Source organism: Oncorhynchus nerka, linkage group LG22 (genome assembly GCF_034236695.1).
Source record: "Oncorhynchus nerka isolate Pitt River linkage group LG22, Oner_Uvic_2.0, whole genome shotgun sequence".
NCBI lineage: Eukaryota > Metazoa > Chordata > Actinopteri > Salmoniformes > Salmonidae > Oncorhynchus > Oncorhynchus nerka.
This window is the reverse complement of record NC_088417.1, coordinates 12,977,524-13,004,792: the sequence shown is the minus strand read 5'-3', so window position 1 is coordinate 13,004,792 and position 27,269 is coordinate 12,977,524. Positions and strand designations below refer to the sequence as shown.

General features: G+C 44.7%; 1 protein-coding gene across 6 annotated transcripts in view; it reads right to left on the bottom strand.

The window, feature by feature from the left end:
- LOC115104869 (guanine nucleotide-binding protein G(olf) subunit alpha-like) overlaps positions 1-24,781 on the bottom strand; it is a 64,922-nt gene extending 40,141 nt beyond the window's left edge. For 2 of the 6 annotated variants that reach the window (XM_029626228.2, XM_065006951.1), the window contains exons 1-5: positions 24,048-24,779; positions 14,131-14,203; positions 13,028-13,082; positions 12,725-12,844; positions 2,296-2,393 (exon numbers count right to left, since the gene is read on the bottom strand). In XM_029626228.2, coding sequence (XP_029482088.2) covers positions 2,296-2,393; positions 12,725-12,844; positions 13,028-13,082; positions 14,131-14,203; positions 24,048-24,477 — 776 coding nt within the window. In that variant the 5' untranslated portion in view covers positions 24,478-24,779. Of the gene's footprint in view, positions 1-2,295; positions 2,394-12,724; positions 12,845-13,027; positions 13,083-14,130; positions 14,204-14,439; positions 16,126-24,047 lie in introns of those variants that run through there. The other 4 variants (XM_065006953.1, XM_065006952.1, XM_029626225.2 and 1 more) reach the window with 4 other exon arrangements.
- Between the last annotated feature and the right edge of the window lie 2,488 nt (positions 24,782-27,269).

Below are 27,269 nucleotides of genomic sequence, written 5' to 3'. Positions count from 1 at the left end.
GAAGACTCATCTCTTCAGTGGGTCATATGATTGAGTGTAGTCTGGCCCAGGAGTGGGAAGGTGAACGGAAAGGCTCTGGAGCAACGAACCGCCCTTGCTGTCTCTGCCTGGCCGATTCCCCTCTTTCCACTGGGATTCTCTGCCTCTACCCTGTTACGGGGCTGAGTCACTGGCTTACTGGGGCTCTCTCATGCCGTCCCTGGGGGGGTGCGTCACCTGGGTGGGTTGATTCACTGTTGTGGTCGGCCTGTCTGGGTTGGCGCCCCCCTTGGGTTGAGCTGTGGCGGAGATCTTTGTGGGCTATACTCGGCCTTGTCTCAGGATGGTAAGTTGGTGGTTGAAGATATCCCTCTAGTGGTGTGGGGGCTGTGCTTTGGCAAAGTGGGTGGGGTTATATCCTTCCTGTTTGGCCCTGTCCGGGGTGTCCTCGGATGGGGCCACAGTGTCTCCTGACCCCTCCTGTCTCAGCCTCCAGTATTTATGCTGCATTAGTTTATGTGTCGGGGGCTAGGGTCAGTTTGTTATATCTGGAGTACTTCTCCTGTCCTATTCGGTGTCCTGTGTGAATCTAAGTGTGCGTTCTCTAATTCTCTCCTTCTCTCTTTCTTTCTCTCTCTCGGAGGACCTGAGCCCTAGGACCATGCCCCAGGACTACCTGACATGATGACTCCTTGCTGTCCCCAGTCCACCTGGCCATGCTGCTGCTCCAGTTTCAACTGGCCTGGGCCCTAGGACCATGTCCCAGGACTACCTGACATGATGACTCCTTGCTGTCCCCAGTCCACCTGGCCATGCTGCTGCTCCAGTTTCAACTGTTCTGCCTTACTATTATTCAACCATGCTGGTCATTTATGAAGATTTGAACATCTTGGCCACGTTCTGTTATAATCTCCACCCGGCACAGCCAGAAGAGGACTGGCCACCCCACATATTCTCTCTAATTTCTCTTTCTCTCTCTCGGAGGACCTGAGCCCTAGGACCGTGCCCCAGGACTACCTGACATGATGACTCCTTGCTGTCCCCAGTCCACCTGACTGTGCTGCTGCTCCAGTTTCAACTGTTCTGCCTTATTATTATTCGACCATGCTGGTCATTTATGAACATTTGAACATCTTGGTCATGTTCTGTTATAATCTCTACCCGGCACAGCCAGAAGAGGACTGGCCACCCCACATAGCCTGGTTCCTCTCTAGGTTTCTTCCTAGGTTTTGGCCTTTCTAGGGAGTTTTTCCTAGCCACCGTGCTTTTACACCTGCATTGTTTGCTGTTTGGGGTTTTAGGCTGGGTTTCTGTACAGCACTTTGAGATATCAGCTGATGTACGAAGGGCTATATAAATAAATTTGATTTGATTTGATTTTGATTTGAAAGAGGGATGGGGAGGGAGGTATAGGAATGGAAAGAGGGATGGGGAGGGAGGTATAGGAATGGAAAGAGGGATGGGGAGGGAGGTATAGGAATGGAAAGAGGGATGGGAGGGAGGTATAGGAATGGAAAGAGGTATGGGAGGGAGGTATAGGAATGGAAAGAGGTATGGGAGGGAGGTATAGGAATGGAAAGAGGTATGGGAGGGAGGTATAGGAATGGAAAGAGGGATGGGAGGGAGGTATAGGAATGGAAAGAGGGATGGGGAGGGAGGTATAGGAATGGAAAGAGGGATGGGGAGGGAGGTATAGGAATGGAAAGAGGGATGGGGAGGGAGGTATAGGAATGGAAAGAGGTATGGGGAGGGAGGTATAGGAATGGAAAGAGGGATGGGAGGGAGGTATAGGAATGGAAAGAGGGATGGGGAGGGAGGTATAGGAATGGAAAGAGGTATGGGAGGGAGGTATAGGAATGGAAAGAGGGATGGGAGGGAGGTATAGGAATGGAAAGGGGATGGGGAGGGAGGTATGAATGGAAAGAGGGATGGGGAGGGAGGTATAGGAATGGAAAGAGGGATGGGAGGGAGGTATAGGAAAAGAAGGGATGGGGAGGGATGGGGAGGGAGGTATAGGAATGGAAAGAGGGATGAGGGAGGGAGGTATAGGAGGAAAGAGGGATGGGGAGGGAGGTATAGGAGGAAAGAGGGATGGGGAGGGAGGTATAGGAATGGAAAGAGAAAGGGGAATGGAGAGCGATAAAGGAATAGGACTGAGGGAGAAAATGGACAGGGAGGAAGAGAGAAGGGTGGAGAGGGGCGTTGGGGAGAGAAGGGTAGAGAGGAGAAAGGGGAATGGGAAAAGAATGGCGAGAGTGGAAGAGAGAGATGGGGAGGAAGGGAGGGCACGAGGGTTGGGGCCCAGGGGGTACTCACTACTGTGCGCAGTCGATGAGCTGGTACTCGTTGGAGCGCTCGAAGCAAGCCTTCACGCCTTCATCGTCCCACAGCTGCTTGGCATGCTCAAAGAACTCCTGTTGTTCGAGAGAGAGAGAGAGAGAGAGAGAGAGAGAGAGAGAGAGAGACTGGGTTATAGGAGAAGGAGAGACACGTGACAGCTCAGGGAGCACGGCGTCTTCAACAGGAGCTTTGGTTTCAGACAAGAGAGAGACAACTTGTCATCACGTTGGCTTTGCTGTACAATTGCATGATAGATGAAAGTACATTTGATGTGAGTGTCCTCTGTAGCAGCATGGTAGATAATCATTGTACATTACTCAGGTGGTGCAGCGGGTGAACTGACGGGTCCTATAGGATGAGAAGTACAACTACAGTGGAAAATGTCGGTTTCATTCACGACGTCAACACAAAAAAACAAGAATAAGGGGAAAGGGAATTATACCCTTCCCTGAGAATGAACATCCCCATAAATACCTATTCAATGATAGACTGCTCTTTTACTCACTTGCCTGTGTAGTGGAGGAGGGTGGGAAGGGGACTTGTTTCATATGAGGTCCGGGCTAATCTAACATCTAACCGTGTTGTCTTCTAGACAGTCACAGACACACCAATATAAAGGCTAACTTTAAAAAGCCCAACTGAGAAAGACATGACAATATAAAGCTGAACGTTTAGGGACCAACCAGCACTAAAATCAAAAATACTTTTTTTGATGCAACACAAAAACACACTGTTTGCCGTCTTCTGCCTCAGAAGTATACCAATGGGAAAGAGAGAGGGAGGGAGGGACGAGTGGAGGCAGGAAGGCGAAGAGAGAAGAGAAGGAGTGAGGTTCTGAGAAAGAGAAGACTTGTTTTCCCACCCGCTTGTTCCTTAGAGAGAGCCGAGAGCTGGGTTTACAATAATTAGTCCCCCGGTGGGGTCATCGCATAATAACCACAATACAGGCAAACAAATGGCAACAGAGATGCAAAACAAACTCAGATGCTAAAGTCGCTAACGCCGATGCAACAAGGCCTTGAGTGAAGTTTGAACAACCCTGTAAATGGCAGCTTGTTCACGATTCAGCTAAACAGTCTGCGCTGAACTATTGTGCAGTATCGACCGTGTATCCATTGTCAAAAAACGTGTCAACCATTTTCTGGAAACAAAAACACAGTAGGAGGCCATTTACTCATTTTGACAGTTTACTTTTTTACTTTCACACCTCAATACTACCATCAGAAAAACAATTCCTCCACACACTGTAATGTGCAAAATATGCAAGATAGTTCATGGTAATAACCTACACCTCGAAACGACATCTTAATAAGCTTCACTTAACAGGTTTACTGTGAATGTCTCCCTTCACACACTGAAATCCAGCTGTGTATATAAGCACAACCGCATCTCTCAGACTTCCTCTTTGCTCCCATTAGTTACAGGTGACATTTTGATGCACCGAGTCAGGATCTCTCTCTCCACATGCAAAGCAGAGTGCGTCTGCATGCCAGGGCAGTGTCCTGGCCAAGGCTGATGATCTCACCGCGAGAACAGGAAGTCGCTAAGCGGAGAGGAGGACACAGAGACAGTTCATCTGCCCGTATCAGCCCAGACGCTGCTGTACTGTGTGTTTACAGGGAGAATGGAGAAGATATGGGGATGTTGCTTTAACGTGTGCCATGTTACTACGTTACAATAACACTGAGCCAGGTCCTGTCGGTCTCATGACTGAGGAAAATCGGATGTTTTTCCCCCTTATGAGTCATTACTTGCACTGTTGTCGACTCAACCTAAGACTGTCAGTATCACAGGGATTGCAATGAGGGTGCTCTAGAACGTTCTATAACGACTGACAAGCACACAGCCTAGAATTTTCTATAATTTTGTCCCCCAAAAATTGGCTAAGAAAGTTAATTAATTGTGGAGTGCAAAAAGTCGAGGTACCCAGTCTACTGAAATCCACAATAATAAAGTGAAATTCACAACTATGAACCATTTTCAATTCCTGAAGAGAAAAAAAAACCCACTTGAGCAAAAAAAAAACTAGGTTCTGTAGAGAATTTATGTACCCTATTTGACAGGCAGCCTATCACAGGGATGGGGAATACTAAAGCAGCCCTGTGAGTCCCCACAGTCAAAACTCACAGGGCCCAACATTGAGCCCTGGGGAGCACCTGGTGACACAAAAACACATAAACAAAACACTGAAGCCCATTAGGAGCCCTTCCATTTAACCAGCACGTCCTTTACTGAACCTAAGCCTTCATTAGTGATGCGGCGAAGAGAAAAAAAAGAGTCATTAGCAGTTGGGTTAGAAACAACTAGCCCATGGGCCTGTGGCTAATGACGTCCCTGGCTGCTTTTCGGGCATCCTCCAGTCCCTCCACACCGCTACCAGTGCGATCACCTCAGATTCCCTGGGCACACTCACCCACCCCTGGGTATCAACACTATCCCTTGTATACCCACCATTGGACCAGAGAGGGAGATTGTGCTAGGATACTGCTGTCTTTAGTGCCACAACACAGGGTCAATCTATGGCGGATGTGACTGCTAGTCGTTAGGGCCACAGTTATGTCCAGGTGATGGGTGACATCACAGTCATTTAAAGGCCATGTTCTGTATGGTCTGATACCTGACCTAGAACACAAGGAGGTTGTGGACGTTCAGCTCAAAACAACTGTGTGTGTGTGTGTGTGTGTGTGTGTGTGTGTGTGTGTGTGTGTGTGTGTGTGTGTGTGTGTGTGTGTGTGTGTGTAGGGAGGGAGGGAATTCTTCCTGTGTCTTCTGCAACACTGTTGTGTTATGGTAACCACAGACAAAATGAAAAGACAAAGTTCTGGTGAGACGACATACTCAGTCACGTGTAAAGAGTAATCAACTCACTCAATGAAGCCCTTTGGGTAGCCTGCCTGTCAGCTATGGTTTGCTGTCACTAAATGCTCCAGTGTTTCAGTTTGTGCATGTGGATACATATTCCATAAACCGTGAATGCAGCAATATCCACATTGTTATTCATGGTCATACCTTTTTGAATACAATGGTTCATCAAGTTTATGAAAACAACATCAAACATGAAGTCCCATGAATGATCCCCTTGAAAGTATTTCGGCTTAGAAACCAAGTTGGCGAATACAATGAGACAAAGGATTCTTAGATATATTTTCCAATGCACAGCTATGCACTAAGTAATTTTACAGAGCCTGCGTTTCTGGCCCAGGTATAGCTTTACTGTCATACATAAGGCTAGGATGAGTCATCAACAAAACTAATAGTTCTCGAACACACACACACACCATCAGACAAGATCGTCAAGGGAGACACAGCGCTGGTCACAACGCCAGTGAAGCGTGATCCTGCGTCTCTCAGCTACATCCTGTTACACTTCAAAACCTCCCTTCCTGTCAAACACACACAACCACACACACACAACCACACACAACCACAACCACAACCACACACACATCCACACACACACAACCACACACATCCACACACATCCACAACCACACACACACACTTTCTGGTCGAAAAACATAAGCAAATCTCAACTGTCTGACTGCCTGCCTGTCTGCCTGACTCCCTGCAAGTCTGTTTGTCTGTGTCTGTCTGTCTGACTGACTGACTGTCTGTGCCATGCTGTAGAGTCGACTAATCTGGTCTAAATCTCTGCTGTTAGGAAATGGTGATGCAGCCCAGAGCAAATGAGCCCCAGACAAAGGATTCACAGAAAGAGATTGAGAAAGAGACAGAGAGAGATAGTGAAAGAACAAGTGAGACGAGAGAGTAAGAAAGAAAAAGAAAGAAAATCTGATCCTGTTACCAATTCTGCTGTATTATTTTGTCACTGGCTAACAAAGAGAAGAATGGATCTGAATGTATTGAAATCCCAGCCTGACAATAAACAGACCAAAAAAGTTCACAAACATGTCACATGGCATTTCAGGGAACCTTCTTAGAACTAAAACAGATAAATATCGGATTCATCTGCAATTATCAATGGTCTATTTTGGTTTAAGGATGTTTGGGTGGGGGAGACAGTTACACAGTAGTATTCAGTGTCTTCAGCAAGCATTACAAAACATCATTGCGGAGGTCTGTCTGAAGGGCGGGCTTATCCAGACAAGACTGGAGGTCTGCGACTCAAATTATAATTTGTAAATGTTTTATTTTATTTAACTAGGCAAGTCAGTTAAGAACTAATTCTTATTTACAATGACGGCCTAGGAACAGTGAGAACGACAGATTTTTACCTTGTCAGCTCGGGGATTCGATCCTTTCGGTTACTGGCCCAACGCTCTAACCACTAGGCTCCCTGCTTCCCCATTTAATTTGGATTAAAAAGCCTAATCGGTCTTCATCTTGCTATCAATAGCCTACTAACTAAAACATATGACTGATCTCACTTTGTTTACAAATGCTATGCCGGCCAAATGAAGTCACAGAGAGCCAGACTACTCCATACTGCAGTGTATGGTGTTAATCCCGTCCACTATCCAACCCTGTCCCCTACACTCTGGTGGGTTCGTCCATTATTCAACCCTGTCCCCTACACTCTGGCGTTCGTCCATTATTCAACCCTGTCCCCTCTACACTCTGGCGTTCGTCCATTATTCAACCCTGTCCCCTCTACACTCTGGCGTTCGTCCATTATTCAACCCTGTCCCCTACACTCTGGTGGGTTCGTCCATTATTCAACCCTGTCCCCTACATTCTGGTGGGTTCGTCCATTATTCAACCCTGTCCCCTACACTCTGGTGGGTTCGTCCATTATTCAACCCTGTCCCCTACATTCTGGTGGGTTCGTCCATTATTCAACCCTGTCCCCTACACTCTGGTGGGTTCGTCCATTATTCAACCCTGTCCCCTACATTCTGGTGGGTTCGTCCATTATTCAACCCTGTCCCCTACACTCTGGCGTTCGTCCATTATTCAACCCTGTCCCCTACACTCTGGTGGGTTCGTCCATTATTCAACCCTGTCCCCTACACTCTGGTGGGTTCGTCCATTATTCAACCCTGTCCCCTACACTCTGGCGGGTTCATACACCATTCAACCCTGTCGGGTTCGTCCACCCTTCAACCCTGTCCCCTACACTCTGGCGGGTTTTTCCATTATTCAACCCTGTCCCCTACATTCTGGCGGGTTCGTCCACCCTTCAACCCTGTCCCCTACATTCTGATGGGTTCGTCCACCCTTCAACCCTGTTCCCTACACTGGCGGGTTTTTCCATTTTCAACCCTGTCCCCTACACGCTGGTGGGTTCATACACCATTCAACCCTGTCGGGTTCGTCCATTATTCAACCCTGTCCCCTACACTCTGGCGTTCGTCCATTATTCAACCCGGGGCGGCAGGGTAGCCTAGTGGTCAGAGCATTGGACTAGTAACCGGAAGGTTGCAAGTTCAAACCCCTGAGCTGACAAGGTACAAATCTATCGTTCTGCCCCTGAACAGGCAGTTAACACACTGTTGTGTCATTGTCATTGAAAATAAGAATTTGTTCTTAACTGACTTGCCTAGTTAAATAAAGGTTAAAAAATTTAAAAACCTGTCCCCTACGCAGGTTCGTCCACCCTTCAACCCTGTCCCCTACACTCTGGCGGGTTCGTCCACCCTTCAACCCTGTCCCCTACACTCTGGCGGGTTCGTCCATTATTCAACCCGGTTCCCTACACACTGGCGGGTTCGTCCATTATTCAACCCTGTTCCCTACACACTGGCGGGTTCGTCCATTATTCAACCCTGTCCCCTACATTCTGGCGGGTTCCAGCCGTCAAGGTGAAAAAGACTTAAGCGCCAATGGCTTAACAAAGGAGGCCTACTATGATCAAACTGTGTGTGTGTGTATATATATATATATATATATATATATATAAAAAAGCAGGAGACACTCCTCAGGGCTCAGTTTCAGGGAGGCTCATGACACAGTGTGAATAAAGGCAGTTTACTGCCTCTAACGGAGGGGCCCATGAAAGAGAGCAACTGGGATGTTGTGCACATAACTTACGGTTCCTTAACCGTTTCATACCAATGGCCTTACACCGCGCTCTCACCATATTGGCCAAACCTTATTAATCCAATGTACTGACATTTCTGTAGTTGTCTCAGATAAATGTCTGCATTGGTAACTGCCGTCATTTACATGAGATATTAACAGGAGTGTGTTTTATAGAATTGATTGTTACAGCTTAATACCGGCATCTGGCATCAATAGTTTACATAGACACAAGTAGATAAAATGTTTGAAGGAATAGTTGTGATGTTGCACATTGAAGTGTCAAACGTCAGCTTTAGGCAGATGAAAAAAAGGCCTAGTAAAACGGAACACATGAGAATGTACTGGAGCCAAGTGGCAGGCCCCAAAACAATCTAAGATTATTCTAGTCTAGCCGCTACTGGCACCATGTCAAGAAATCCTGGAATGGATGAAAAAAAAAAAAAAAATGTATGCTCTTCAATTATGTAACCACAATCAACTGCCGATGCATTGTTTTAAAGCCCAGTGTTTTAAAGACCAAGGGTATGTCATCTACTGCCAATATAAGCATTGAGCCAAGGCAGCAGCAACACGAGCCATATATTTTGCCATATTTATTTTAGCCTAAATAATGGCCAAGCAATCTCTGAAAAACGAGATAGACCCTAAAGACACTTTCACTCTGTTTTGTCATGCTGCATGATAAACTGGTTGTGATTATCAATTACCAACGAGTGCAGGTGGGTAGTGATTAAAGCATATGGTTTGCTTGTTATTGTTTTAATAATCTGAAGGGAACCATTTTGTGTGTGTGTGTGTGTGTGTGTGTGTGTCTCTCTCTCACTCGTTCTCTCTCGTGGGCATGGTGCATGAAGTTGAGGGCATAATTTCATTCATTCAAGTGAAATTCAACAAAACGTGAGGTTAAACAAACCCATTTGCTAAACAACTTAAAACACTGTACAAGTGCTCTTAGAAATTCCCTTTTTTTTTTTTTTTTTGCAACGTTAACAAGTTACACATGCAGGCGGCAATTGGATGATACGAATCTACATTTGCCTCCAGGTAGCATAGCATGGCAGCAAAGGCATCACATCAAATGTCAAATCGTCAGCGGAGGCCAAGGCTAAAAGTTATTCTTTGTCATTTTTTCTATACGGTTTGTGGGGAAGTTACATTTTGAAATCTCCGCTGTGGTAGACAAACGGTGTTGTGAGTCCCGGCAGAAACAGGGCCTTACATGTGACACAGGAGGCCATACATGAAACACGGACCTGCTTTAGAGGAAAATATTCATTTGTTTGAATGCTGTGAGGGCCTCTCTTTGTCCACATGTCTGAGCCACTAGCCAGCTGGTTTACTAACAGAAATCGATGTGCCTTTACATAATAGGCCTAATTAAATGAAACCTATGTTGCAGCCAAAACATCTACTGCTTCTACTGTCCATCTTTGACCGACTGGTATACAGTGTGGACCGCCACTAGTATGAATACACAGACGGACGGATACGGGACAGATACCGCCCACAACTGGGCAAAACCAGAGAGAATCGGACTAATTCAACTAATTAAAGAAAGACAAAAAAATAAGTAATTCATTAAATTTATATCTAATTAGTTTGAACATTAAAGCAAAAGCACCAGATCTAACTCAAAACAACATTAAGGGAGGATCCTTAACGCAATAAACTTATCAAAAGCTCATTTAAAAACATTATGCACAGCGGAAACGGAGGCTCGTACGTCACAGATACTTTCATCTCGGGGTCAAATAAAGTTTTGAAAGTCCCATATTCCATGTTTGTGGTCCACTCACAAATCAGTGTTTACTATTAGCAATCCACTGTCAACATCACAACAACCTTCATCAGCGCTTGCAGAGTACACAGTTAAAAGCATTAGATAACAGAGTGTCAACAAACCCTGGAGCAGACCCTTATTCTCATCATCGTTTCATGTCGTCTGCAGTGTCGCTGACCCAACACAGAGAATCTGAGACACTAAAAGAATCAACTGTTTGGAATCTTTCGTAACACCTCGGCACAAACAGACCAACGCTTTGTCTGCCTTGCCTTGACCCACTGCACTCAGAAAAGGCATCAAACAATTCCTTTAAAGGGAGAAGGGACGGCTTTGATTTAAATTGCTAACGATGCGCTCCCCCAAACTCCGCCCTCCCCCCAAAAAAGAAAATGAGGTTACTAAAAGCTTTTTTTAGCAAGCCGACTAATCATGTAACAGTTGATTAGTATTTATCTAGTCCAACAGATGTGTCCAGATTGTGCACTGGGCCAGCTTACCCTTATTCACTGTCTGAAAAAACAAGGTTCCTGATTGGGGCAAAGTTTTGGACCTATGTCCGATTTTGAGGACATTCCAATGGGAGAAAAAAAAAGAACAAAGACCAACAGCCAATAGGAATTCTTACAGGGTATATACTGTGTAGATACACTATATATACACAAAAGTATGTGGACACCCCTTCAAATTAGTGGTTTCGGCTATTTCAGCCACACCCGTTGCTGACAGGAGTATAACATCGACCACACAGCCATGCAATCTCCGTAGACAAACATTGGCAATTGAATGGCCTTACTGAAGAGCTCAGTGACTTTCAATGTATCACCGTCATAGGATGCCATTTTTCCAACAACATTTTGTCAAATTTCTGCCCCTCTAGAGCTGTCCCGGTCAACTGTAAGTGCTGTTAGTGTGAAGTGGAAACGTCTAGGAGCAACAACGGCTCAGACGCGAAGTGGTGGACCACACAAGTTCAAAGGACGGGATCACTGATTGCCGAACTGTGGAGTGTAAATATCGTCTGTCCTCGGTTGTAACACTCACTACCGAGTTCCAAACTGCCTCAGGAAGCAACGTCAGCGCAAGACTTCGTCGCGAACTGCATGAAATGGATTTCCATGGCAGATGCCAAATGTGGGCTGGAGTGGTGTAAACCTTGCCGCCATAGGACGCAGCAGCAGTGAAAACGCGTTCTCTGGAGTGATGAATCACGTTTTACCAACTGGCTGTCTAACGGACGAATCTGGGTTTGGCAGAGGCCAGGAGAATGCTACCTGCCATAGTGCCAACTGTAAAGTTTGGTGGGAGGAGGAATAATAGTCTCAGTCTGTTTTTCATGTTTTTCATGGTTTGGGCTACGCCCCTTAGTTCCAGTGCAGGAAAATCTTAACACTATAGCATACGGCAATTCTGTGCTTCTAACTTTGTGGCAACAGTTTGGAGAAGGCCCTTTCCTGTTTCAGCATGACAATGCCCCCATGCACAAAGCAAGGTCCATACAGAAATGGTTTGTCAAGATCGCTGTGGAAGAACTTTACTGGCCTTCACAGAGCCCTGATCTCAACCCCATCGAACACCTTTGGGAAGGATTGGAACGCCGACTGTGAGCCAGGCCTAATCGCCCAACACCAGTGCAGACCTCACTAATGCTCGTGGCTGAATGGACGCAAGTCCCCTCAGCAATGTTTCAACATCTAGTGGAAAGCCTTCCCAGAAGAGTGGAGGCTGTTATAACAGCAAAGGGGGGACCAACTCCATATTAATGCCCATTATTTTGGAATCAATCTTTGACGAGCAGGCGTCTACATCATTTTGGTCATGTAGTGTATATTTTCAGGCAGTCAAATATAGCAAAGCATATGTTTTATTGTGTACTCATAAAATTCTATTCATAGCTGGGAGATATCACTGGAAGCAAACACCAGAAGTAATGACATCTATTTGCCCACGTCAGGCCCTTTCAATCAAATCCAAAGTAAAGAAATCATCTAAGGTAATTCCACCGTGGCTTACTACTGGGTGTTTGCAGAACGTGTTGCAGAGCTCAGGTAATCATACATATTTCACAATTTAATAAAGCATTTACAACTTTAAAAAATATACCCTGCCATGGTTCATTCATTTCTAAATTGCCTAATCATATAGCTTATGTCCCAGTAGGTGATGGTTTTGAATGGACTCTTATCCTTTGTATGTAGGATCTGAACATTTCTCAGAACAAATGTAAAATCCCTCGCTTCTCGTCGTTTCCTCCAAGAAGAAATTGCAAATGGAGCTAGTGGACACTAGTGAATGTGGCTATTTTTTAAATATTTTTTTTAGATAACTGCTATTTCAGTATAAGCTTACATAACTTTTTTCATAGTCACCGTATGTTTGGCATCAGCATTTAAACAGACTCCACTTTGAACAACCTGACTACAAATAGACTTAGACAGCATTGGTATTTGATTGTCCACTGAATGTATAAATTCAATCAGAGTTGGATACACTATGAATCTATGAATAGCAAAGACCTGATCAATGCATTGAGGTTGCTTCTCAGGGCATAACTAACAAGCTGTAAAGATCTCTCTATGTATGTATGTATGCATGTATGTATGTATGTATGAACAGATCAGTCAGAGTTTGACAGCCCCTTACCTCTGTGTAGTCGAAGTCCGAGAGAGGTGCTATACTTTTGATGTAGTCAATTCTGGACTCGTTCGCTGGGTTACCTATTGGAACTGGGGGTATTAACGTGCTCATCGCCGAAACTACCGTCTACAAAGCAGATAAAAACAAAAACACAGACATCAAGCCGGATACATGGGGAAAAGCCAGTCTATCAGTAAAATGGGATTGCAGGAAACAAACCTCAGAGGGTGTGACCATGTACATTATATCATACAAATCTCAGCACATCACCTTTTTATTTGAGTAGGCTACATACAGCCTACAACTCACCACAATGGCATCCTTCACATTTTTCCGGATGTCCAGGACCTTCTGTTTTTTTTCTCTGGGTGGAGAAACAACATACAAAATTAGGATTGTTGGGCATTAATGAATAGTGGAAAAGTGATCACTGGATTCATGAAAGGAACCTTTATGCTGTCCTGTAGAAAGAAGAGGAGGTCTCATAGACCACTAATGCAAACCATCAGAAGCCTTGATAGGTTGTTTGGTCATACTTACCATTTGTAAATTAACAGTAATTATGTAATGTGCTAAAATATTATTTGAAAGTTTACTTTTTGATACTATTACAATAGCCTCCCACTGGAAACAGACAATATTTAAACGTCTATTCCACGTTGGTTCAACGTCATTTTGAAACAAGTTGATTCAGTGGGCTGTTAGCACTGGACCAATATTCAGAGAGATTTGTCCCATTCAGCAACAAAAGTGGATGGACATTACGCATTGACTGTATGTATCTTGGTCCATTTGCGGAAATAATATCAAAGATTTTATTACATATATAAATAGGAGACAGATTTTCAAAAAACGTATTAATTAGACCTCTACAGAATACTATACTACAATGTAACCAAATCAAACGATAATGTAACCAAGTCTTGATGGGATATTATAGGCCATTGAAAGGCTTACAGATACATTGTTTCAGCATCGTTGTAAAATACCACTGCACACGTTACTTTTGTATAACCGTTTTTTCAGCCAATGAATTCAGTTTTTAGATGTTTTTTTTGTTGGCTTGCGCATTATAATGTAATAGCAACTAACATTTATCTGGCAGTGTTTTGGCACACAGAATATGACGTCTTTATCTCTGTGACAGCTATTAGAAATCAGTTGGACATAGCAGGCTGGTCGCCATGCTGTTGTTATAATCATTGGGCCCGATGACTCCCGATGGACACTGCAGTGCTACGGCGCAAAGAAACGTCTACCCAACACTCGGTCATTTTCTTCTCTCGCATGGAACAAATTGAAATGACCACAATAAAACATATTCTAATACACAACAGTATCCACATAGAATAGGAATACGTCAACATTTGGCACGTAAATGCGGTCAAATATATGAAATAACGTGTACTTACTCTGCGTTAAAGCCATTGACGTGCAGAATCCGCATCTGCTTGACAATCGTGCTTTTCCCAGACTCTCCAGCCCCTTCGACATAAAACACAGATCTAGCATAAGGACCTGGAGCTATCACTAAAATATAAAAATATACTTGGGTGCCGCATATGCTGGTGTTTAAAATCCATGAGAATTAGGCTACAATCCATCTGAAGATTCAGTCAGCGCTCGCTTGCGAGACCTGTCAACGTATGTGGGCTGGGGTGCGAATCTCTGAAAACATACATGATACATATCATTTATCAAATCCACCTTCTGGACCTTACCCAATAAAAGCAGTCGATGTGTGGCTTTATATGCTTGTCTTTCCTTTTGTAATTGTTTCTCGATTTTTTTATTCGCTTCTCTTTGTGCCTTTTCATCGATGCGTTGATCTTCAGTCTTGCTGTTGCCCAAACAACCCATCTTCCGCTGACCTCTTCTCGTAAACAGAAAGTATAAAATAACAGCTAATGTAAATCCTTCTTTCAATATAAAATGAGAACAAATGGGGCGATAAATCCGTGCGCCACTTCTCCGTCGCTCAGAGAAAAACCTTCCCGTTACAATTTCGTTTTAACCCCTTGTCAAACCCAATCCAGTAGATTCAGTCGATTCTAATAAATATGTGCATCATAAATATAATAAAAATATACATTAATTTCATAAATATGCAAAGAGTGGAGCGGGGCTGAATCTGGAAGCCAGCCAACTGCTCCTCTCTCTCGCTCCTGCTTCCCACTCTCTATTTTTCCTTTCTAAAATGCTGTTTGTGTTTCTGTCTTTTTAACTCAGCACTGCCTCTCTCTGTAGCACCAGGAAGTCACACAGAACCGAAAAAGAAACACCTCAAAGCGCGCGCCACCATACCAGTGTTTGAATATCCAGTTTAACAACAAACAAAACAAAAAAATCATCGACGATCTTATCTTGATTTTTACCGGTAGAACAAACAAAAAGAACAGGCTACGTTAATCTAGTAAATGTGCGTCAAAAGCTTTCTCTTCAAAAGGATGGGGGCCCCAGGGAAAGTGAAGACTACCCGTTGATATGATTTCTAGATGTGCCTTCCTCTCTCTGTTATAGAGGGGCATTGGCTTCACTTTAGTTCTTTAATGGGCGGGTCTATATATTATGTTAATGATATCATGTATTTACATATAGCCTACATATTTACACTATTAAAAACATTGGCTACAATAACACGAGAATAATTCAAAGCCTTGTTGAATGTATTGAAAGCGCTCTAATGGCCCATCTGACAGCCTAATGAATGTTCAGCATTTTTTTTAAAGGTAATTGATATAGTTAAATATAGTTTCCAAAAACGTGTTTATATTAGTCTTATTATTGAATAGGCTACCTAGAATAGAAGATGCACCAGACAGACACTTGGCGTTTTCCACAAATAGTTTCCCTTATACACTTCACGCGCGTAAATCATTTCACTTGTGCCCGCAAATACCGGTAAATGGAGCTAAACTAGAGCGCGCGACCAGACAGGTCTGCACACTATACAGAATCCCTACCCTATTGGAATCCCTACCCTATTGCAGTCGTAATTTCAAATGGTTAAATTAACTCACGTGGAAAACTGATTGGATTTGGAAAAAGTCAACAACATAAGGTTATTTCGTCTATTTTTTACCCAACTTTTAACCTAAATCCAATGGCATGGCGCATTTTTTGTTTGTTGATTTCACTTTAAATTCAAGTTAGTTGACAACTCAACCAAATGTCAATCACAACTATACCTTGACATTTATGCCCAGCGGGAAGGGTTATGGAACGGGTATAGGTAGGGGATAAGGTTAGCGATTAGGGTAGGGACGTCCCAAGGATCCTTGATATCACTAAGCCGCACACCACACAAACCATATTGAAATTACGAGACCAAATGACAACACATACAAAATCTGAACAAATAACAAAACAACAAAAAGTATAGTAGGCTGCTACTCAAAGTTCTCTGAAGTATTAACTTGGCATAGGCCTCCTATATCCTACTACTGTATATGATCTTCAATCTGTAGCAAAACAAAATGTCAAACTATAATAAATAGTAAAGAAAGTAAAAGGTTGACTATAACAGAAAAGCACCTCAACCTTTGAGGAAAAAAAATACATAATGCAAATATATCCAAACAAGTTGGAGTTTGCATATCAGTGTCTATGTCCTAGCAGATATCCATGTAGCGAGTGAGAGCCCAAGACAACCTCCCAATATGATAGGATGGAGGAGCTTTCTGGGTCATTTTAAGGGTAGGTTGGATGAACAGACACATGTTCTGACAACCAATAAAAGCCATCCTCAAAGGAAAGGAATTGTTGGGGAAATGAATCACTAATGAAGTCCTTTCAAACCCCAATCAAATGTAGTGAACTAATTGAAAAGACAACAGGTACACTGCTTAAAGTAGTACTTTGTGATCTGAAGTAAGTGGGGTAGATGTGTTTGACCGTTTCAGTGGCAAACTAGACTCAGAAGGACTCGAATTAATTACATTGATTGAACGATTGATTGATTTCCAAAACGTCAGACCTCGTATTAAAACATGGATTAAACCAAAAGTAGTGTGAGGAAAACGGTCAACCGTGAGACCAGATGGTTATCTGTAGTGACGTGTCACTGGAGAGAACATTACAGCCTCCAGAACAATTGAAAGATTTTCCAGTACCCAAAAAAATAAATAATATGAAAACAAGATGCAAATGTGATCTTATAGGGTGAGTTGACCAGTGTCCGGCTCCTCTGGATGCAAATGTAGTCCGCTGAGCTTCCTAACTGTTAATGTGTGTTGGTTGAGTGCACTGTTGAGAGATGTATTCAGAAGTGAGTCATGTCTCCCTACAGTGGCCATGGGGAGTAAAGACAATCTTAGCTGTCTCTCATTTTGTTTTTTTGTCACCTTTTTCAATACAACTATGTGAGCTACGGTGCCCAAGTTCTTTTCCTGTTTGACACAAGAAGGTAAGTAACAAAACACATCTATTTAATGCCAGTGTCGATGTAAATCAGCACATTGCATGTTGTCTTACACTGGCCTTTGTCTCCCTCTTGTGGTTTTCATGAATACTACACTTCAATGTGTGTGCATGCATGATGACAATGTGCATTTACAAGGGAATGGTCAAGAAAAACAGGGGTCCTTTACTAGAGAGCCATGACTGTATGACTTCCCCCCCCCCCTCATTGTTCACTGGATAAAAAAATGTATTGGGTATGAGGTTGATATATCTTCAGGTCATAGCCTACCTTAGACTGGAAAGCTGTTTTCTAGTCTATCTTTAGTCAGGTGCATTCATTCTGTTTCCAGTGAGTACACAGAGAAGGTTAGAGATTAAGAAGATGTCTGGAATGCTAACCAATTCTAAAAGTTATCCATATGAGATTCCCAACAGGCCCAGTACAGGGTCATATTCTTTAGGCACCAAATGGAAGAAAACGTCTTGAAACCTAGACTTAACCAAAATTTGCGTTACTTATTGGACTTCTTTTCCCAAAACACTTCGCTACGGTGTGCCCTACTGAACTCGACCCAGGATATCTGCAGGTTACTATTGATCAGGTAGTTGAGTGCATCTACGAGAAGAGCAGTCTGTCACCAGGCTAAGAACAGGGCTGTCTGTCACCAGGCTAAGAACAGGGCTGTCTGTCAGCAGGCTAAGAACAGGGCTGTCTGTCACCAGGCTAAGAACAGGGCGGTCTGTCAGCATGCTAAGAACAGGGCGGTCTGTCAGCAGGCTAAGAACAGGGCGGCCTGTCAGCATGCTAAGAACAGGGCGGTCTGTCAGCATGCTAAGAACAGGGCGGTCTGTCAGCATGCTAAGAACAGGGCGGTCTGTCAGCATGCTAAGAACAGGGCGGTCTGTCAGCATGCTAAGAACAGGGCGGTCTGTCAGTATGCTAAGAACAGGGCGGTCTGTCAGCATGCTAAGAACAGGGCGGTCTGTCAGCATGCTAAGAACAGGGCGGTCTGTCAGCATGCTAAGAACAGGGCGGTCTGTCAGCATGCTAAGAACAGGGCGGTCTGTCAGCAGGCTAAGAACAGGGCGGTCTGTCAGCAGGCTAAGAACAGGGCGGTCTGTCAGCAGGCTAAGAACAGGGCGGTCTGTCAGCAGGCTAAGAACAGGGAGGTCTGTCAGCAGGCTAAGAACAGGGCGGTCTGTCAGCATGCTAAGAACAGGGCGGTCTGTCAGCAGGCTAAAAGCAGTGCGGTCTGTCAGCAGGCTAAAAACAGTGCTGTCTGTCAGCAGGCTAAAAACAGTGCAGTCTGTCAGCAGGCTAAAAACAGTGCAGTCTGTCAGTAGGCTAAAAACAGTGCAGTCTGTCAGTAGGCTAAAAACAGTGCAGTCTGTCAGTAGGCTAAAAACAGTGCAGTCTGTCAGTAGGCTAAAAACAGTGCAGTCTGTCAGTAGGCTAAAAACAGTGCAGTCTGTCAGTAGGCTAAAAACAGTGCAGTCTGTCAGTAGGCTAAAAACAGTGCAGTCTGTCAGTAGGCTAAAAACAGTGCAGTCTGTCAGTAGGCTAAAAACAGTGCAGTCTGTCAGTAGGCTAGTGGCCAAAATGAGTGAGTTTGGGATATTACTGTCCTTTGTCACACATTCCTGGTGTGTGATCTTTTGTTTTGTTTTTTTGTTCGAGATGAACTTTCAAATCCCACTGGACAGCCCCGGGCTAGTATCCGCAGGACGGTGGGGCCCAATTTAGAAAGCGAGAGTAAAAATATGGCCAGAAAACAGGACGCACATTTTCTCCCCAGATAATGGTAGGTGTAAGAGAGGTCTGATGAGGTCATCACCACCACTGTCTGGCCAGAGTTGGACACAGGACTGAGCAAGTGAAACCATTCCCAGGAATGACATATCTTTACAAACGGCACACCATAATTAAGTCACCTTGAGTTGAACCCTTTGTAGAAAGAGCTACATGTCGTGGTAATTATGTAACGGATGTCATAAATATATCTGGATGCTGGACTGGTATCAGCTTTTAAACAGTTGGGAATAAGCCAAGGTTTAACGATAACCAATTTGCTGACCTTGTGACATTTTATCTGATGAGTCAGTTGACAAACACAAAAATGCCCCTCCAAAATGAAATCTGTTACATCACTATTGTAAAAGCAATATGTAACCCTCATAACTTATGTCTCCAGTTAAGTGTAACCAGCAGACGTTTGGCTACTGAGTTTGGCACTCTATATAGTTAACCATATTCTCCGGTTGAGGAAACTCCCAGGTCAGATCTACTGGTCTAGTGACTGAGGGAGAAAACGGATTAGGGACGTTGCCGTCAAGGAACATTAAAGGATGTTTGAAGAGATCAGTAGTTAGGGTTTTGTCCCAATAACCTGACCAGTGTCTGCTGACCAAAATGTAAATAGAATGATAGTCCTATTTTTCCTATTACCAAACAGAGAAATGCAACCAAGGCTTGAACGATGTACAAAAAAATGTAACTACATTTTCCCGGATTGACTGACCTTCATGTCTTGAAATAATGATGGACTGTTCTGTTTCTCTTTGCTTACTTGAGCTGTTCTTGCCATAATATGGATTTGGTCTTTTACCAAATAGGGCTATCTTCTGTATAACAACCCTACCTTACCACAACACAACTTATTGGCTCAAACACATTAAGAAGGAAATTCCACAAATTAACTTTTAACAAGGCACACCTGTTAATTGAAATGCATTCCAGGTGACTACCTCATGAAGCTGGTTGAGAGAATGTCAAGAGTGTGCAAAGCTATCATCATCAAGGGGTGGCTACTTTTAAGAATGTCAAATATATAACACTTTTTTGGTTAATACATGATTCCATATGTGTTACTTTATAGTTTTGATGTATTCACTATTATTCTACAATGTAGAAAATAGTACAAACAAAGAAAAACCCTTGAATGAGTAGATGTGTCCAAACTTTTGACTGGTACTTTAGATAAAAACCTTTTGGGGACATGTTTGGTCTTTTCACACGGCATGTTCTTACCTCAGAATGATCCTTAATGAATATGACACTTGGGAGTCAGAGGAACATAACTGATTGGCTACCCTAACCCTGAAGATATCACGTTTTTAAGAGCTCTCTATTGTAGATTTCTTACTCACTTAGAAGGTTAAATGCAATGTATATGACTTTAGTGTTACATTTTCAAAAGATGGCCGCTATATCCATTCAGGTGAATCACAGCTACTTGAGGGCGTAGGATATTTTCCCACTGACCTCAGAACATTTGCATATTTGGATAGAACCTCAACCTCCTTCAGAGCATCTCTGTTCCATTTCTTGAAATTCCGTAACCCAGATTCTATCTGAATATGGGCTAAAAATAGCCTCCTGGAGAGTGTCTCCCTCGCTCTGTGCCCCTCACTGCTGCTCTGATATGGAATGATAACAGAGCCAACCTGCCACTTAGCATGCAGAAACCACACAAACTAACATGCACACAGAGACATGTAACACTGTACACATATGTGCGCACTTCCCTTTACTGCCTCACAAACTTGCTCCACCACACTCACAGGTATACACACACGTGTATGTACACACACACCACTTGAACTCAAACTTCCATCTTCATAACTAAGGGATATGTGCTGTATGAATAATCAATGAACATATGGTGCTCTAAGGTAAAGCCTTTATCATTGGCCATCCCAGAAATTAAACATCCCAATACCTGAAAACGTGGCTGCCATAATCAGGCCATGAGATGGTGAAGGGTTTATGGGACGGACCGGCTGCAAAAATAGCACAGACTTTGGACTATTCCCACTTGCTTCTATATATGGCAACTTGACACAAGGATGGACCTCACTCTCAATAAACAGGATATCATAAGATTGGATGAGACGTGCATACAGTAGAAGAATTAGGAGTTGTTGGTCAGGGAGAGAATAGAACTAATCCTAATCATCTCAGCCCTTATTTGGTTATAGACAGCAGTAGCAAAATATAGTATTCATATTTGTAGAATTGTGATACTACCTGCCAGGGCAAGTGAATGCTGTGATCTGGACACGCCTCTCTCTCTCTCTGTGTGGTGTGTGTGTGTGTGTGTGTGTCCAAGGTTCTGTCTGTTTTCCCCAGAGGCTGCTTTGGAGGCCTTGGTCCCCCACCTGAAATGACATGTGGGGGTTGAACATTGGTTCAGATGCACATAGGGTAGCCCAGAGATTGGATAGCAGCAAACTAACTACCAACAGGTCACGTACCATTTTCACACTTTTATGCCGACACAAACCATACTGTGATGTTTTCTTTTCACATTGTCCAGTTCCAGCAACTATGGCGAATACATAACCAGGCCTGCACAGTCCAGCTTGGTTTGGCTCAGCTTGGTTTGGCTCAGCTTGGTTTGGCTCAGCTTGGCTTGGCTCAGCTTGGCTTGGCTCAGCTTGGCTTGGCTCAGCTTGGCTTGGCTCAGCTTGGCTCAGCTTGGTTTGGCTCAGCTTGGTTTGGCTGAGCTTGGCTCAGCTTGGTTTGGCTGAGCTTGGCTCAGTAGTGTGGAAAGGGTTATGTAGCAGATGAGTGTTGGGCATATGATGCCTGCCTGTGCTCCCAATGATGATTAGCTTCCATCAAGAATGCTGAAATACTTCAGGATGATTGAAGGTTACGCAAGAAGATGCTGATTGTCTTTTATGTAATCATTCAAAGAAATTGCCATTGGTAGGAAGAAATTGCCATTGGTAGGTCTAAAACTTCGATTGCCTTTTAATAAAACTAAACTACTGTGGCAAACTGACTGACATTCTAAATAGGATGCCTCAGTGTGACTGTGAATAACGCACTCACTTTTGATTAGAATCAGTGCTGATGCTGTTCTGAATCTGACATGGTCAAAACATTACCTGACTGTTAGCTCCGATCACCTCCGACCTACCTAAACGTTAAATTCCTTAGACTAACACACACCCTGATACCTCTGGTTGCTAAGCACCAGTCATATAACCCTAAGTGAAATTGTCACCTTCCTTCGACTTCCCTTCCAAATAAAAGGCAGAGGAATGGTGTGTCAAATCTAGTGTCATTTCAGCAGTAAACTGCTACAGCTTACACTGTATAATAACATGAACTATCATGTGATAGTTGTGAGTGTTGTGGTCAGCAAGTATGTTCTGATCTTTACTGCCTGCTGTCAATAAAAAGATAATTCTGTCATTGGACAAACAAATTACTTTTTGACTCAAAAACAGCAAATACAGATTGCTACCCTCATTTGAAATCTAGACTCCATCTGAGGTTATAAGGGGAACTGACTGACTGATGTTCCAGGACACTTGCTGGTTACATTCACTGGGCCTACTACCACTGCTAGTTACCATTGCTAGTTAAGCAGTATTTGATGTGTGCCTCTTGGTCTTTAATAAACTAGATTTTGGAATGCTGAGATACTACCACTGTGACAGTTACACATAATCTGGTCCCAGATCTGTTAGTGCAGTCTTGCCAACTCCTATATGATCATTGTCACATTGAGGCAAGACTTCACAAACAGATCTGGGACCAGGCTAGGTTACACAAGGGGCTGTCATAGTGACATTGTTAGAAAGCACTGATTTCATGCTTAATTTGGAATACATGCGACTGGATGAAAGTATCTGTGTGGATGCATGTGGTAGGCTACAGTAGTCTTGTGTTCAACTTTGGTTTTAAATTAAGTTTGAAATACTTTAAAAGTGGCACGCATGTTGTAATCTAGGGCTGGGCAATATATTTAATTAATTTGAATGTATATGTTTTAGCGCAATGTTCCAAATGCCTGTATCGCAAGAATCTAAGTTGTTATTTTTGCAATTCTACAAACAATTATCATATTTTTGGGAGTGGCGGCCCGTCGCTGCTAAATGAATATAGGGGAAACCCTGAGCCTTATATTTAAAAAATAATAATTTTACTAGGCTTAAGAACAAATTATTATTTACAATGACAGGTAGCCTAGTGGTTCAAGCATTGGGCCAGTAACCAAGAGGTTGCTAGATTGAATCCCAGAGCTGACAAGGTAAAAATCTGTCATTCTGCCCCTGAACAAGGCAGTTAACCCACTGTTCCTAGCCTGTCATAGTAAATAAGAATTTTTTCTTAACAGACTTGCGTAGTTAAATATTTTTTTAAAGAAAGATTTTTACCTTGTCAGCTTGGGAATTCGATCCAGCAACTTTTCAGTTACTGGCCCAATGCTCTAACCACTAGGCTAAACCACATGCATGGTCAATATACCTCTCTGCTACCTCTTCAGGGTATAATTATGATCTTTATGGGCTTTAGGGAATAAAAATATTATTTGAAGTTGCTGGGTGAAGTGTTTCTTTATGTTCTGTTGTCTCTTGTACAGCATTGGTGCACTGATAACGATGACCCCCTTTGCATTATGTAGGCTTGTTACATTTAACTCCAAGTACATCACTGGTAGGCTACATACTTTGAATATAACACTCATTATTTGGTAGAGGAAAACTAGTAACCATAAGCCTGGTGACCATCAAGACACCACGTGTTAGAAAGGGCCCGTGCATTAATTGCCCCAGACGTTTACCATATCTTGATTGCGCGCGAATTGTGTACAGGGTTGAGAGGTTATCAATATGCGGATACGACAGGCAGAAGCTACTCACACGTCTATTCTGTTCCATTTGATATAACTAATATAGTCAAATCATAGATCTCATTGGTTTGACTTTGTGGCACGTTGATTGCAGAAGGATAAGATAGCATACCTCATAAGCCTACCCTGCATATACAGCCTTCCGTTCGCACCGGACTTAAGTCTTGACACCCGAAATGAAATGTTAAATGCGGGAAAAGTTATTTCAGGGCTGAAATGGGATACACAAGAGCACTTGGCTGGTCAATTTATTGGCCCCAACCTTACCATCTCCCACCTACCAAGTAAAAGCAGACGATGAATCTGCTCGTATTCCCGATGTTGTTCCTTCAGAGTTAGATCGATATGTTTACTGACTTTCTTCGCCTGTTTTTTGACCTCCTCCGATAACTTTTTGTCCCTGTTTTTCTGTTTGCTGAGCGTTTTCTGCAGCAATTGCTGTCGCTGGCTGCGGTCTGCTCCCCCACCGCCCCCATTCTGTATGGGCACGCCGTCAGTCGTGTCCCCTCGACGGGCATCTCCCGCAAATGGTTTGCCTTTGCCAGGGCCCCTGCGGTGGCACAAACAACGACGGCAAGGTGACATGTCATTATATGCCTCTGTATCCTCGTGATCAAGGTCCTTGGAGCGTAACGGTATAGAGGTGTCCGCCGGCTGCTCGGTATCACCGGGTTCGTCAAGACTAGGACGCAGGCTATAGCACAGTCCCATTGTCGTGTTTGTTCCTTAGTAAAATGGAAACGAATAATTCAGATGAAAATAATAAAATTCCTCAAGAGATGATACCTGTCCTCCTGTACTCATTGCGGTATTTCCCCTGTCCTGTGATGTGTGTGGAATTCCAAATGGAGGAGATGTTATCTAATCACGGTTCTGGACAATTTAGCATTTTGTCCCGTCTGTTAATGACAGCCAGCCCGTAATTGGATCCGCTGAGCTATAATAAGAACTAGAGACAGCCTCCAAGATGGCCGACCATTGTTTTCAAGTACTCTACTCTTGGTCGCATACGGCGATTCGTGGGGGCTGACATCTTGCTAGTTCCGGTTTCAGGAGCCAATTAGTACATGCGCACTAGCACTGGAGCCAAGCCCAGCTAGAATTTAACGCCTGCAGGAGCAGGGACTGCATACTGCGGGGTAGTGGATCCAGTGGTGTAGTGCTACATTTTTTAAAATGTAAATGATGCCATCATTCCCTCAATCAAAGTTTGTACCTACAGATGCAGCCTATTGAACAACATGTCGTCATAGAACAGGGCTATCCAACCTTGTTCCTGGAGAGCTACCCCACTCAGTACATGACATTCATGGACATCGAATTATGGGCGTTATCAGATCCGTCCGTCGTGGCCGCTATTTCCCAAATTGGCCTATGTTTAGTTCATCCGCTAACTTGCTGTGCTCATTGAAAACACGAGATCCATGAAATAACCATTTATTGCATTGCCTATATTGATTACATTATGGTGGCTTAATGGAAATATCCACAGTAAAATAATATTAAAATAGTATTGTAATGACCTGACTAGATCATAAATGAACAATTGTCCAGACAGAGGCTTGAGTTTGCGAATTGACGGTTTATTGAACCAACTTTACACAGGCTACTGTTTGGGCCGTAGCACACGCCAAATAGATGACAGATAACCCACAAGCCAATCGTGACCTTCTCTTGTGAAGCCCAGACGTAAGAGAGAGAGAACAAAGGCTGAACCTGGTCTTAACTTTCAATGCCCAACCCCCCTCCACGCCACTCCGCCAACCACCAGGATGCCCGGCATCAGAACATTCCAGGCATTCCCGTGATTGGCAGATAGCAGGTTGATTGACATGTCGGACCCCGCGAACACCGGGTACTGGTCAGTACAACACAACCACCTCCTAGCCTAGCACATAACACACAGCTGTCTGTGCGGGTCGCTACACAGCCCCCCCACCACAAAGTCCCTCGTCCCCGAGGGAACAAACAAAGTCTCTGAAGCGACCCGGAGGTCTCCTTTGCCTGCGTGGCCGTGATGGTCGCAGAGTGCCCCTCTGGGAACCAGGGGATGAAGGCAGGGATATGGGGGACAAGGAAGCGGGAACGGGTAATACAGTCCGTGGTTCTGGGGAACCACGCAGTGACACAGGGGGGGAGACAGGGGGAGTGGGCTGTCTGGAGCCTTGTCTGCGGCACCTGAGGGTGGGTGCCTGAAGAATGTCATTGCCAGAGAGGGGAATTGTGGGGGTTCCTGGGGTTTGGGGAGAAGAGGCCCCTCTGTATGGGGCTAACCTGTCCCGGTGCAGTGCCACCTTTCTCCCCCTGGGAGGAAGCTGCACCCGGTACACAACCTCCCCTACCCTCTCCAGGACACTGCAGGGTCCCACCCAGTGACTGTCCAACTTGGGGCATCTGCCTTTTTTCCTTAGGGGCTGTAGACCCAGACCAGCTCCCCAGCCACAAAGTGCCTTCCCGGGTGTGCACGTCATAGTTCCTTTTCTGCCTCACACCTGCATTCACCAGCTGCTCTCTGGCGAAGGTGTGGGCTGTCTCCAGGCGGTCCTGGAGTCTCCGGGCATACTCCGGCCCCGGAGGAACATGAGGGCTATCCAGGGGCCGACCAAACGCCATCTCCGCAGGGGTGCGGATCTCTCTCCCCAGCATGAGGAGGGCAGGCGTGCAGGAGGTGGAGTCTTGGACAGCGGAGCGGCATGCCATGAGGACCATAGGCAGGTGCTTGTCCCAGTCACGCTGGTGTTTGGAAGAGACGATGGCCAGCTGCTGTCCAAGCGTTTTGTTGAAGCGCTCCACAAGGCCATCACTTTGAGGATGGAGAGGAGTAGTGCGGGTCTTGTGCATACCCAGCCTCTCACACATGGTGGCGAACACACGGGACTCAAAGTTTCTGCCTTGGTCGCTGTGGATGGACTCTGCAGCTCCAAACCTGCTGAACATCCCCGCTGTCAGGGCGTCGACGATGGTCTCTGCCTCCTGGTCAGGCAGAGCATAGGCCTCGGGCCATTTTGTGAAATAGTCCATGGCCGTGAGCACCCAGCGGTTTCCACTGTCTGTGGTGGGGAACGGCCCAACTACATCCACTCCCACCCTCTCCATGGGAGCCCCCACTGGGAACTGTTGGAGCTGAGCATGAGAGCGGCCTGGGGGCCCTTTCTCGCTGTGCAGTTGTCACAGCGGCGACAAAAGTCCTCCACATCCCTCTTGTGCTGCCCCCAGTAGAAGCCCTGACGGAGACGGCGCAGTGTTTTGTGACCCCAAAGTGTCCAGTCCCCACCCCCCATGAGTACTCTGGAGCACAGCCTCCCGCAATGCTTTTGGGACCACCACCTGCCACCTCTCCTCTCCCGTAGCTGACTCCTTCCATGCCCGCTGTAGCACGCCATCAGCCAGCCGCAGTCTCTCAAACTTCGACCACAACCCTTTGGTCGCGAGTGAGAGCGCTGTCACCTCTTCCCATGGTGGCCTCACCTGCGCCTCTACCCACTGTAGCACTGGCTGTAGGT